Raw genomic sequence first — 14094 nt, forward strand, 5'->3', positions numbered from 1 at the left:
GATTCGGCTCCTGTAAGAGACCTCTTTTGGGAGGGACTGCACAACTCGATTAAAGATGAGATAGCGAGGGGGGAGAGACCCCGAACCACCCAGGAGGTCGTTCAGAGGGCACTGGCCGTGGGGGTGAGGCTGGAAGGACGTCCGTGGAGCAAGGACGAAGGACGTGGAGGGCGCGAACCAGCCGGGGGCCCCTCCTTCTTTCCCAGAGAAGCAGCGCGAACGCAATCCACGCCTCCGCCAGGAGGAGGAGCCGAACCTATGGAGGTGGGAGGTGCAAGGGCTCAGTCAGCAACCAGAGCCCTAGCACCGGCAGCAGTGAAGGCGAAGCCTCCTAGAGGGACCAGGAAGTGTTACGTCTGTGAGCAGCCAGGGCATATGGCGAAAGAGTGTCCCCAGAGGCCCTACAAGCTTACTGCAGCCTCAGCAATGGTGACTGCAGCAACGCAGCAGGGAGGACCACAGCAGGGAAACGACAATGTCTGGCTGGAGGAAGAGGCACTGGGGCCCAGCCAGACGTGTTAGTGACGCAGTCCCCAGAACTTTTACAGCCAGTGAACCCCCTCCCGCCCAAACCAGTAGTGAGGCTCACAGCATCTCTCCAGCTGCCCAATGGAATCACCATGGACGTGCCAATCACCATCGACTCCGGCAGCAACGCGGACTTTATAGGGCAGGAATTTGTCGACAGGCACGCTGTGCAGTTACTACCGGCCACACTGCCCCTGCAGGTCGTCACGGTGGATGGCAGGGAGCTGCTAGGGGGGCAAGTGGTGAAGCAGACGCCACCAATGGTGATGCGACTTGGGAATCACAGGGAAGTCATCAGCTTCAACGTCACTCAACTGTCTGACACGCCCATTGTATTGGGTATGAGTTGGCTGGACAAGCACAGCCCAACGATGGCTTGGTTCCAGAGGCAGCTGGTCTTCGGCTCTTCCTTTTGTGCTGAACACTGCATCGTACCCAGGCAGGAAGGAGAGGAAGAGGAGTCACAGCTGCTGCTAGGCACACTGCAAGCGATTCCCCACAAGTACGCAGAATTTCTGGAAGTTTTCTGCGAGAAGGAGGCGGACAGGCTACCCCCTCACAGACCATATGACTGCAAAATTGACCTGCTGCCGGGGGCGGCGCTGCCTAAAGGGAAGCTGTATTCCATGTCTGAGGACGAACTGCAGGAACTCAAAGACTTCATCGATCATAATTTGGAGCGCGGTTTCATCCGGGAGTCTAAGGCAGTGGGGGGCAGTCCTGTATTCTTTGTTAAGAAGCGAGACACGCCCCAAAAAAGACTCGTAGTGGATTACAGGAGTTTGAACAGTGTGACCAAGCCGTCGGACTTCCCCATGCCCCGCATCGACGACCTCCTGGCGAAGGTACGGAAGGGAAAGGTGTTCACCAAGTTGGACCTGCGGGGGGCGTACAACCTCATTCGCATGCGGGAAGGTGATGAGTGGAAGACAGCCATGTTCACGCCACTGGGTACCTACGAATACAGAGTTATGCCTTTTGGACTGCAAAATGGCGCTCACGTTTTTCAAGCATTTATGCATCACGTGTTGGCGGGACTTCTCTACAAGACGTGCGTCTGTTTCTTGGATGACATCCTGATCTTTTCGGAGTCGCAGCAAGAACATGACAAGCACGTCAAGGAAGTGCTGGGCAGGCTAAAGCAACACAGGCTCTACGCCAAGCTGGAGAAGTGCCAATTTGACGTGCCGGAGGTGGATTTTCTGGGCTACAAGCTGTCTGCCAAGGGGCTCGCCATGGACAGCGCCAAGGTTCGAGCGGTGTTGGATTGGAAGAGCCCACGCAACCGGAAGGAGGTCCAACGGTTTGTCGGCTTTGCGAACTTCTATCGCAAGTTTATCAAGGGCTTCGCGATGCAGACGGCGGCCATCACTGACACCCTTAGCTCCAAGAAGAAGAAGTTCATCTGGACAGAGCAGGCGGAGCAGTCCTTTCAGGCCCTCAAGCGTCTCTTCGCGTCGGAAGAGCAGCTGCTTCATGTCAACCCCAGCATGCCGATGAGGGTGGAGACAGACGCTTCGGACAGAGCAGTGGGGGCGGTCCTGCTGCAGAAGGACCCGCAGGGCGTGTGGCGGCCGGGAGCGTTTTACTCCAGGAAGCTCAGCAAGTCCGAGCAGAACTACACCATATGGGACAGGGAGTTGCTGGCCATTCACGCAGCGTTCAAGGCGTGGAGGCACTTTCTGATCGGCGCCAAGCACACGGTGCAGGTTTGCACGGACCACAAGAATCTGGAACACTGGCGCACGGCACAGTTCCTGAACCAGAGGCAGATACGTTGGGCTGAGTTCTTTGCGGACTTCGACTTCCGAATAGAGTATGTCCCGGGGGACACCAACATCATGGCAGACGCTCTCTCCCGCAAGCCACAGTATCTGGAGGACGCAACACCAGCGGCCGCCATGCACATCTTTGCACCGACAGTGTGGGCGTGCGCCGCGGCGACCGTGGACCTAGAGGCGGTGCGGCGAGCGTTGCAGGGGGACTCCTTCGCACGAACGAAGATGGCAGAGGTGCGAGGGGGCAAGGCAGCGGCCGACGGTTTCCAGCTACGAGATGGCTTGCTCATCCGTAAAGGGGCCATCTACGTGCCGGGTGACGAACTTCGAGCCAAGGTGCTACAGCAGCTGCACGACGCACCCACGGCCGGGCACTTTGGCAAGGAGAAGACGGTGGAATTAGTAGCCAGGGATTTCTGGTGGCCTGGAATGAGAGGGGAGGTCGCAGACTACGTAGCGAGGTGTGACACCTGCCAGAGGGCAAAGCCGGTGCACAAACCGCCGGCTGGACTGTTGGAGCCGCTGCAAACTCCGGTCGAACCTTGGGAGAGAGTGGCCCTGGACTTTGTCACCGATCTGCCCAGCTCAAGGGGCAAGACGGCAGTGTTGGTGGTGGTGGACCTGTTCTCCAAGATGGCGCATTTCATTCCGTGTGCTAAGGTGGCCACGGCGGAGCAAACCGCCAAACTGTTCATAGACCACGTGTTCAAGGTTCACGGTCTGCCACGGTCTATTCTGTCCGACCGCGGGCGGCAGTTCATCTCGAACTTCTGGCAGAAACTGATGGGCTTCCTAAACGTCAAGATCAATCTGGCGTCGGCGAGACACCCGCAGACCAACGGGCAAGCGGAGCGAGCCAATGCCATCATGCAGCAGTACCTGAGATGTTATGCAAATCAACAGCCTGCGACGTGGGTGGATTACCTGCCGCTTGCAGAGTTTGCCTACAACAACACGAAGCACGTATCCACGGGCGTCACGCCGTTCTTCGCCAACAACGGGCGGCACCCTAGAACCTTTCCGGGACTGGAATGCAGGGGAGAAGGGGAGCCGCAGTCAGCAGATGCGTTCGCGTCGGAGCTGCAGGAAGTCCACGATCAGCTGCGGCGCCACCTGGAGCTGGCTAAACACGCATACAAGGTACAAGCGGACAAACACAGAAGGGTTGGCGAAGAGATCCACGTGGGAGACTGGGTCTGGTTAGCAGCCCACGCAGTGCCGGCCAGGTCGTTGGCCAAGAAGAAACTAGGGCATAAACAACTGGGGCCCTACCAAGTCGAAGAGCAGGTCAACCCGGTGGCTTTCAGGCTGGTGCTTCCGGAGGGTTCCAGAATGCATCCGGTGTTCCACAGATCGGTGCTCACTCCCTACAAGGCACCGCACAGGTTCCAGGAACCCGGAACGGCGCCGAGTCCGCTCAGAGAAGGAACGGGGCACGCGGGAGTGGCACAGGAGGAGCGCATCAACGAAGTCACGGAGATTTTGGACTCCAGATGGGGGGAAGAGGGAGTAGAATACTTTCTCGCCAGGGAGGGCACCCCGGCCAGTGCGAACAGCTGGGTGCCGGGCTACGCTTTAGACGAACCTCTGCTCAAAGACGAGTTTCATGCCCTCTTCCCACATAGACCTATGCCAGCAGACTTTTTCGACGACTGGCTTTTCACGCCCACGCTTTCGGACAGCACGTTCAGGGGGTTCGACTCGGACGAGGAACCAACACGAGACGTCCGTTTCCCGGAGGGGTCACCCTCGGGATCGGTCTCAGAACCCTCGTATTGGTGGGACGATAGGCCGGAGGAGCAGTTCCGCAGGAAGTGGCTGGACTGTTCCGGCAGAGCAACGCCGCCTGGAGGAAGTGCGGGAGAGACGGACATGGACATTTTCGGGGACGACCCTGGTTTCGAGCATGGCGGCACAGAGATGGAAGAGGAGGTGACTGTCGTCAACGAGAGCAGAGAGGAAGACCTGGAAGAGTTCCGCTGGAGGCCTGCCACGGGAAGCGACCGATATCCGACGTTCGTCCCTTTGCAACAGCAGCCCCCAGCTCCAGCACCGGAAGGAGGGGAGGGGGGACTGGGGGGCTTCGAGGGGGGGATGGATGTCAGGGGTTTAGGTGCAGAGGCACGGGCAAGGGAGGAAACAGAGAGCGAAGGGGAGGAGACAGAGGAAAGGATGAGTGATGACGACGACCCGAGATCTCCCAGTCTTTCCAGTGAATCAGAGGATTCACAGAAAGGAGCACCAGTGGCCAGGGCAAGGGGGGAGTCTAGGGAGGCACCCCAGGAAGATAGAGCCAGAGGAGACTCAGGGGGGAGCAGCTGGAGATCGGGACCAGCGTCACCGCAAGGAAGCAGGGAAGAGGAAAGGAGCCAGGAGGGAAGCGCTGGCAGCTCACCACAGGAGGGAGGGCAGGAGTCAGGAGTGGCCACACCTCCATCGGGGAGCGAGGAAACGGTTAAGAGGAAAGTGGAAGGTTGGGCGCGCGCGCCAAGTTCAAATGCAGAGGAAGGCGGCGCAGTGAGCAGCCCCGAAAGGGAACCGGGTCCTAAAGCCCGGCGCAAGGAGGCAGAAGGGTCCGGGTCAGCGTCAGAAGAATCCCGGAAGGAAGAAGCCCCGGGGGGTAGAGGGACCCAGAGGAGGACAGTCAGGAGGAAAAGGTGGAGCAAGGCTAGGATATTAAGTTGGTGCGCACGGGGCGGAGACTCAGACGGAGCCTCGCCGATCTAGCTAGTAGACGTAGAGTTGCAGACAGCAGCGTGAGAATGGAAACTGTAATTCAATAAAGACTTTTACTTAATGACCGCTGGCTAGCGTGATCCTCTGTGAGCTAGGATCTTGAAGCAGCTCTGACAGCTACTGTTTTGGCCAGTATTGGAAACGTGCACTGTCCTTGGTAAGAGTTAGGGAAATGGAGAAGTAGGCAGGTGCTGGTAGCTTTTAGCCCACGGTTGCTGGCTTGAGCTGTGGTGGCATATTCAATTACATTGAGAAAGAAGAGCCATAATGTTAATTAGCTCTTCCAGATTTGGTCTGAAAATGTCAAGAGCTAGGAAAAGCCGGTAGTATAGAGCAGTAGTTACAAAGTTATTGTGGCCAAGTATCTGAGTAGATGTGTACAACAAACTCTTAAAACTCTATTGATTGCAGTGAAGAACAATATATGCAACAATGAAATGGTACCTTTGGAAACTTTTTAATCTGGGGGACTACATAGCATTCTACATGTTTTAAGGACATTTTAAATGGTTGCAAACAAAGAGCCGGGTGGTAAATTCTAGGAGCATAATAGGAATAAAAAATTGTTCAGTATGGTTTAAACTTTCCATTTGCCTACCATTATAATAGATTATACAGCCACCTTGAGCTCAGCCAAACATCAAAGCTGTATAATGCATGTGGATATGGACTGCTTCTTTGTATCAGTGGGTATTCGAGATAGACCTGATCTAAAAGGTTAGTATTCATTCCTCTTTGCACTTTGCAGCTTTTTATATACCAGGTGGAAATGTACTATTAAATGCACACCTGTTGGCATGAGTAAACTTTTAAACAGAAAACCTACATGTTGGTGGTACTGTACTTGCAAATATCTCTAGATTTGCCATTCATTTATCTGCATCCGTGGAACACAGTGAAGAGTTCTCTTTTCCTCCTAGCAGTTAAAGAAGAGATCACATGTCTGTAGTGCTGGGGTTGCCAATGCAGTGCCTGTGGTAGCAGTGGTTGCCCTGATTCCAGCAAAACCTTTAAGCCTCCCATCCCCTCTTCTGTCTCCATCATGAGGCAGTGAGAGTGTGTGCCTTTGTGTCCCTATAAAAGTACATAGAACTGGAGGAGGAAGTTGTAAGAGTGATATTCTTTCCCACTTCATCTTTCAGCTATGTATGCTTTTCAGGATTGGTACCTGAGCAGTTGAATAAAAAGTTGAGTGACTGAAAAGATAAGGAGGAAAAGCTATCAGAGAGTTTGAGGGAAAGAAAAAGGAGCAGCCAGGAGGAGACAGGGAGGGAGAAAGTGGTGTGCTGCTTTTGAGAGAGAATGGAAAGGAAATTAAGGAAGAGAAGGCACATACATTTAAGTGCATGCATGCACACACACACATGCAAAATTGGATCCAGTAAAAAGCATCCTCCTGAAATTGAATAATAATTTCACAGGTTTCCCTCCCCCAACTACTGTCAAATCAGATTACATCTGTCTTTATTGACTGAACCAAAAAGTTGTGGATTCAGCTCTGTTCAGCACTGCCATAGCACAAAAATGTGTGTCCTAACTTTTATACTCTCAAAATCACTATCCTGCGTGTAGAACTTGTTTTACTAAGTAATTTGCAGTAGTGCTCATAGATCTTTTACAAAAAGTGCAGTGCAATTTGACTTACAACTGTATTATGTTTCACAGGCAAACCGGTTGCTGTTACGAGTAACAGAGGATCAGGAAAATCATTGCTTCGTCCTGGTGCAAATCCCCAGCTGGAATGGCAATACTATCAGAATAAATTATTGAATGGCAAAGCAGGTACAAAACTGCAATTTGTTGAAATTGCAAAATAAATAAATATCATAGGATCGTCACTTGTAACAATTCAAAGTTAGTTCTGTAGTGCTGTGGTGGTATCTTGCTAGTTAAAATAACTTTATATAAATTTAGCTGAAAATACCTGGCATTGCCTGGAAATTCCGAGAAACCAAAAACAGAGGTGTATAAATGGATAGTGTAATTTGTTGATTTTAGGGCTCTACACAGCCCCAACCTAACCCAGGGCACAACTGACCCTGATCTGGTCCTGATACTTAATTAGGGCTTTAATAAACCCTATACAATCAAGAGAGGGATGAGGGAAAGAGACTCTGACTGCGCTGCAGAGAGCAGGAGGGTTCAGGCCTACTGGGTGCTGCTTCACCAATGCGTTCCCTGAGTGAAATGTGCTAATGAAGCAGACCCCTGCAACCAGTAGGACTGCTTCTTTGGTATTCCTGCAGTGTGGCTGCATGTGCAAGGCCTGTTTTGCCTCCCCATTCTGCCATTCCCCCCTCCACACATTCTGGCCCACTGTCAGTGTTGGCTCTGTGTGGCTTGGGTCCTAGCTCATCCCCCCTGCTGCCGCCACCACCTACAATGTCACCGCCTCCTAGTGACCTGCCAGTGGTTGCTGCAGTGTGGGAAGCAGCTTCCTAAGCTTGACTCACCTTGCCCAGATTTATTCTTGCACCAGCCGTTGCCATCTCCATTGGGGCCATAACCAGTGATGAGAGACTGGCTGACCCCCACCACTGGCCCAACATTCAGGGAGGTAGCCACTTATTCTGTCCTCCTGCTCCCAGTTCCTGGAGCTGTCTCTTCTTCCTGCCTTCCAAACCTTTGTAGCCTCAGCCACTCCCTTTTCAATCCTGTTGGGGTTTGCTTCCCCAGCATGCTCCCTGCACGTAACATGCTGGCAAAGCAGACCACTGTAGCTAGCAAGTTTGTACCCCCCATCATCTTGTTTCAAATAATGTCCAGCATCCAAACATAGACCAAAAATAGCTCCTCCACTTTGGGAACCGTCATGCCAAATTTGGGTGGCAATATTTCAAGAGGCATCTGAATGCATAGAGAACAGACAGGTAGACAAACCACTTTCCAAAATATATAACAGATGGGGCAAAAATTTTTGGAATACTATGTACAGTTTGGATTGCCCCATCTAAACAAAGAATGTATTACAACTGGTGAAGGAGCAGCAAAGATGAACAAAGGAATGTGACCAATGCAAATGGAACTTTTTAGTTTTAAGACTGCAGTGGGGAAATGGGAAGAAAAACTGTAATGGTGTGAAGGGATAGAAATGTTTTTCTCCCTCGTTATATTAGGACTCAGGTCACTCAGTGAAGTAGACTGGCAGTAGATCTAGCACAGGCAAGTACTTAACTTTATAAATTTATTTATGGACATTGTTGGCCAAAGATATTGTGGTAGTTAACAGAGGATTAGATGAATTCCTGCATGATGGGTTTGTCATTGGCTTTGAACTAGGACAGATAAATGTTTCTAGGCAGAATACCAGGTTTTAGGGGCAAATAGTTGGGGATAGTTGCAGTCTTCCGTGCCCTGCTTTGTGGGCTTCCTGGAAGAATGGGGCTGACTGTTGAAAACAGGATGCTGGATTAGATGGAACCTTGATCTGATCTAGCATGGCTGCTATTATTTTTCCAAGCCACGTTGTCCGAATACTGTTTTTCCTCCTCTTCTTTTGTTGGATCATACATCTGTGATCCCAAGGAAGCCACAATTTTTCCTAAACTTTTAGAAAGGCTTGAGCAGTTTGCTTTTTTAACTTGGGGCCCCCTTGCCCCTCCTGACTGAATTTTTAAAAAGAGCTGTAGCAGGGCTGAGTAGGAAGCAAAATATGGAGTTGCAGGTGCTGCTTCCTTGTCTCTTTCCCTCTCTTTTCAGATTGGTCTCCTTATGAACCTAGAGACATTGTGCATAGAGAAAGGAGGAGGGTGGGGTAGCTGTAGCCCTGGGGCTTTGCTTACCTCTGAAACTCCTTAGAAAATATAAATAAGAAGGACTTGACTGCTGCCTAGTAAGGTCAAGGAACAAAAAAGTTACATTGAGTTTTGTTTTTAATGGGTGTTTGTGCATATGCGTTAGGCATTTTCGTTTGGAGAGTGTTTTGCCTACTTCTTGATGTCTGCTTCTTGTTTTAGTGTGTATATGTGATTACTATTCTTTTTCTTTGTTTGGAAGGGATATACGTAGCTGGGGTGTACGTTGTGCCTGTGGATATTTGTTTGTGTTATGCAGTGTTGCTCTGAACACCACTAGCTTTCCTGCTGTGAAGTTGATATTTTTCTTCTTTTTTTGTAAATAAATTTTATTGGTTTTACAATTTCAACTTCAACAATTATTTTCCATCAAGTAAAATTAAAGATACAAAATATCCAACATAAAAAAGTGAAATAAAAGTAAAGAGAAGCAAAGAAAGAGAAAGAAGAGAAGAAAAAAAGAAAAGATCTTTTTGGAGGTTCTCTTTAACCTCCTGACTTCCCTCCCTTTCCTTTCCTGGTACATTGAATATATACCTTTTCTGCATAATTTACGTAAACCTCTTTTTCTTATCCTTAAATTGTTTTATCCTAAATGCATGCCATCAAATTTTGCTATTTCAATTCAAATATCCTTCCATAAATTTTATCTCAACTTAACGACTTGCAAATGTTTAGTCAAAGCCTGCTAGTGTTTCTACTTGCTCACAATATTTTTATACATATACAATAAATGCTTCCCATTCTTTTTTAAATTTCTCATTGTCATTGTCTCTGAGCTTTTCCGTAAGTTTTGCCATTTCTGCATAGTCCATCATTTTCATTTGCCATTCTTCTATTGTTGGCATCTTGTCTTCCTTCCGCCCTTGAGCTAGTAGGTTCTGGGTTGCTGCTGTTGCATACATAAACAGTTTCTGAAGTTGATATTTTTTCTGGTGATCATGCCAGTTTCTCAGATTTCCAAATTTAGCCCCAGCAGAAAATGGTTGGGGTGCCTGATTTAAGTGGACTGTAATCCTTTAGTCAAGAATAGATATTGTTAGATATGGTTTCCTGAATTTTGTTTTGCGATGTTGCTTTATTCCTAGATTGTCTTGTCCAGTGCAAGACATCTAAGATCTTCCAGTTCTTTAATACATTGAAAGGTACTTTAAAAAAGCCCTGATTCTAAAGTATTATGTAGCATAGCTGTTTTTCTTTCTTTTGATTTTATTGCATTAGCCAAGCGGCCATAGCATAATATACATAGAAATAACAACATAAAATGGGGATGGGGAGATAAAAGTGTATGCCGTTCTGGGCGAATACTTTGAGAAAATGGGGATGACAAAGGTAACGGGAGATTTAAAACATTGAGTGACAGAGAATACAAAAAACAGGTTCGATTGTGCGGCGTATCGACTACATCTGTGGTATTGAGGAAGGAGTTGGTGCCGCTTTCCTCTTCATCACACTAAGCAGGAAATTAGCTGTCATCTCGGTAATCCAATGGTCAGAATCCTGCAGAAGAAGGGACACTATCCAAGGCTGGATTGGGAGATGAAGCTTGTTCACGAGAGGAGTTAGGAACCGAGATCTTTCATCTGTCCAGTTGGGACAGAAGAGCATTACATGTTCCATAGTCTCCAGAACCGTGTCATTGCAGGAGCATGTTCTATTTGCGCTGGGAACTCTGGAGTAACGACCCGACAGAACTGCTGTAGGAAAACAGTTGAGACGGGCACAGGTAAAGGCCCTTCGTTTAGCCTCCGAAGGAATTGTAAAGCAGTATAGAGGGATCCCTTCAGGGGGTGGAATAGCTAGGGCTAAGCCTGAACACGGCCCTCTTGCATGGGAAGCTGTGTTAGAGAAGTCAAGTTGCTGCAGCTTCTTTTTGATTAGAGGTAGGGCTGCCGGGCTTATACACTCTAAATTAAAAACAGTTTTGCGGTTCAAATTGAGAAGAGAGCGGAATTTGAGATTAATTGTAGTTTTCCAAGGAGAATTATGAGTATCTCTTAGGATCAGATTGGAGAAACCACCTCTAATTCGAGCATCCGATGGTAGTAGGTGGGAGCTGTAGGAAATGGCTCGACTCCATGCTCGTTTTACAATTGAGGGCTGGGCGAACTCAAGACGTAAGGCTGCACCTGAGACACATCTTGGGACGCCGGAAAGAGATCTCAGAAACATGTGAAGTGGGCGATCCAAGTTACCTGATATTGCTGTAGTCCATACTTCGCAGCCATATAATAGTTTAGGGACAACTTTGGCATTAAACATTTGAATTGCTGCTGGAAGGTGTTTGCCGCCCTTCTGGTGATAAAATCGGACAATGGCATTAGAGGTTGTAGTTGCAGCAAGAGAGGCAGATTGTAGATGGGTGGTCCAGGAGAGATTATAAGTAAATATTAAGCCTAGATATTTAAAGGCTTTTACCTTTTCTAAGTAGCCACCTGTGATCTTAAGCGGCTCCAGCTTGAGTTTGCGGGAACGAGTGAAGTGGAGAACTTTCGATTTTTTATAATTAATATTAAGAGCTTCCACCTTACAATAGGCGATAAATGCATTAACTGCATTTGCTAGGTCCGCAGCTGTTCTGGATAAGATGACGGCATCATCCGCATAGAAGAGGGAAGCAACGGGGTGGCCTGCTAAGTGAGGAGGGTACTTAGTTGCTAGCTTCAAAGGGGAAAGGGCGTCATGAAGATAAAGATTAAACAGTAAAGGGGCCAAGAGACAACCTTGTCGGACGCCCCTGGCCGTTGGGAATGGGGTGGTAAGGTAGCCGTTGGGACCAATTCGAACGCGAGCTGTGGTGTTTGAATAAAGGGAAATAATTAGGGAAAGGAGGTGTGGATCAATTCCCAAATGGGCAAGTTTGGACCATAATCTCTGTCTAGGAATGGAATCAAAGGCGGCCTCCAGGTCCATGAAAGCGGCAAACAGGTGGCCTTGCCTTGGTGCAGTGTATTTACTGGCAAGGTGATAAAGAGTTAGACAGTGGTCCATGGTTGATGCTGACTTCCGGAAGCCAATCTGTTCTGGCGGTAGAATGTTTCTCTCATGGACCCATGAAAGAAGTTCTTCCAGTAAGACAGCGGCAAATATTTTCCCCGGAATAGATAGTAAGCTGATGGGGCGATAGTTCCTAGGGATGTTTGGCTGGCCGCCTTTGAAAATCGGGACTATTGTAGCTTCTCTCCAGGAGTCGGGGATGTCTAAGGCGGAGGAGATAGCGGTGAATACAGAAGTCAGCTGTTCACTCCACCAAAGAGGATCAGTCAGGAAAAGGTCCAACGGGACCATGTCTGGGCCGGGGGCCTTATTCCTACGCATGGACATTATGATGTTGAAGATGCGGGTTGAGGTAAAATTTACTGAGGAGGTGGAGCTAGGAGAACGGGAACAGAGGTCCGACGGGGATTGAAGGTGATCTGTAAGATTATTTGGAGAAGCGAAACTGGCCGAATAATAAGCGATCCATTCGTCAGCGGAAATCAGGATAGCTGAATTGGGTGGTGCCGAAGGCCGAACTAAGCGCCAAAAGGAGCGGGAGTCATGCCTCTCTACAGCTGAACGAAGAGTGGACCAAGCCTCAAGGATGTGTTGCTGTTTCTTGCAATGAATCATGTTTCTGTATGTCCTTTTAGTAACTAGAAGCTCTGCACGGGTTTGGGGGTCGTTGGAAAATTTGATGATTCTGACCATTTTCCTAATTCGCCTTCTTAGGACTTTACATTCCTTGTCAAACCAGGGTGATTCGGAGAAGAAGCGTTGGTGGGTAGGCGAGGTAATGGTTATGTAAGTTGTTGAAAAAGCATCAATTAATTTCCGGTATTGGTCAGCGGGCGGAATTGAGTCAGAAAGAACTGTAGGCATATCAAGTGATTTTTGTATGTCCAGGGCAAGAGAGGAGCTGAGGCTTGTCCATTTCTTTGTTTTATATACAGGGTAGCTTTGTACGGTGGAACTATAGTTCGAGGGGACTGAGAATGGCTCTATTAGGCTTAACATTAAAGTCAATGGAAGGTGGTCACCACCAAAATATTCAGCCACTTCCATTTTTGTAGAAATTGAGAATAGCTCCGGCGTCAATAGAATGTAGTCGACAACACTGGTCCCCCGGGAAGAGATGCACGTTAACTGCTGCGAGGACAAGGGAGTGACGTTGCCATTTGCGATGCAAAGATCGTTTTCGATGGCCAATTGGGCCATCAGCCTCCCCGACGCATTTGTTATGGGATCAAGAGAGCATCTATATCCCCAGGGGTGCTGCAGGGGATTGTCCAGAAGTGCTGCGGAAGATAATATAGCATCGTCGTTGGGACCTATTCTTGCATTAAAGTCACCTAAGAGGATTTGAGGAAGTCCTGGGTTAGTTGTTTGAAGGTCATGAAGCCAAGACGAAAGTTCAGACCACCTTTCATTACGGTCGGAATCATTAATTGCTGGAGGCAGATATACTGTAGTTATCAACCATGGGCTTTTGGTCTTTGGAAGGTGGATCTTTATAGTGAGAAAGTAAGGGGAAGATTTAAGTTCCTCGCAGATAGTGAGGGATAAGCTGGTTGAGATAAGACAGGCGAGGCCAGCTTGAGGGCGACCCCTGTTAGCTAGTTTGCGAGCACAGGAGCTAAAGGAACAATAATATGGGAGAGTGATACTTTGTTGGGACCAGGTCTCTTGGAGGCACACAATGTCAAAAGAAGAGATAAAGTTTATTGCCTCAGGATCCATTTGCTTTGTCGCCCAGCCGTTAACATTCCAGGAGACAATTTTAAGGCTCTGGGGTGGGTTGGATGCGCCTTTCAGGGAAAGAACTGCTTTTGCTTGGTTTGTAGGTAAGGATTGAGCCTGTTTGTTTCTAATGGTGTCGAATTTCCGCGGAGATAGGGAGCCGGCTGGTGTTTGCCTCTGGTCTGATCTTTGTCAATTATTTCCCAAGGAACTTTTAGGGATTACTCTTTTATGAGCCGGCCCATTGCTTTCCGGGCATGGCAAACTGGCCAAATGTTCTATAGCTTCGGCTGGTAAGTGTTGAATACTGACATTAGTGGTCACCGGGCCTTTGAAGTATGTTATCTCTTTCTGTAGGTGTTTTCCCGGTACCTGATTGTGGCCTAACTCTGCCTCATCTAGGTACCTCAGTTTGTCCCAAGAGCCTGGTGAGTTCACCTTGGGGATGGTTCTCCCTATTGGAGGTGATGTAGTGTACTCTTCGGTGTACTGGGCCTCCTTGGTTGGGAGTAGATTAATCTCAGCCATTGTCTGAAGGT

General features: G+C 48.9%; 1 protein-coding gene across 2 annotated transcripts in view; it reads left to right on the top strand.

Moving 5' to 3' along the window:
• Positions 1-14094, top strand: part of REV1 (REV1 DNA directed polymerase) — a 53203-nt gene that overhangs the window by 15178 nt on the left and 23931 nt on the right. For both annotated transcript variants that reach the window (XM_081199262.1, XM_081199263.1), the window contains exons 7-8: positions 5652-5759; positions 6708-6824. In XM_081199262.1, coding sequence (XP_081055388.1) covers positions 5652-5759; positions 6708-6824 — 225 coding nt within the window. The remainder of the gene's footprint in view (positions 1-5651; positions 5760-6707; positions 6825-14094) is intronic.

The sequence above is a fragment of the Podarcis bocagei genome, assembly GCF_964188305.1.
Source record: "Podarcis bocagei genome assembly, chromosome: 6".
NCBI lineage: Eukaryota > Metazoa > Chordata > Lepidosauria > Squamata > Lacertidae > Podarcis > Podarcis bocagei.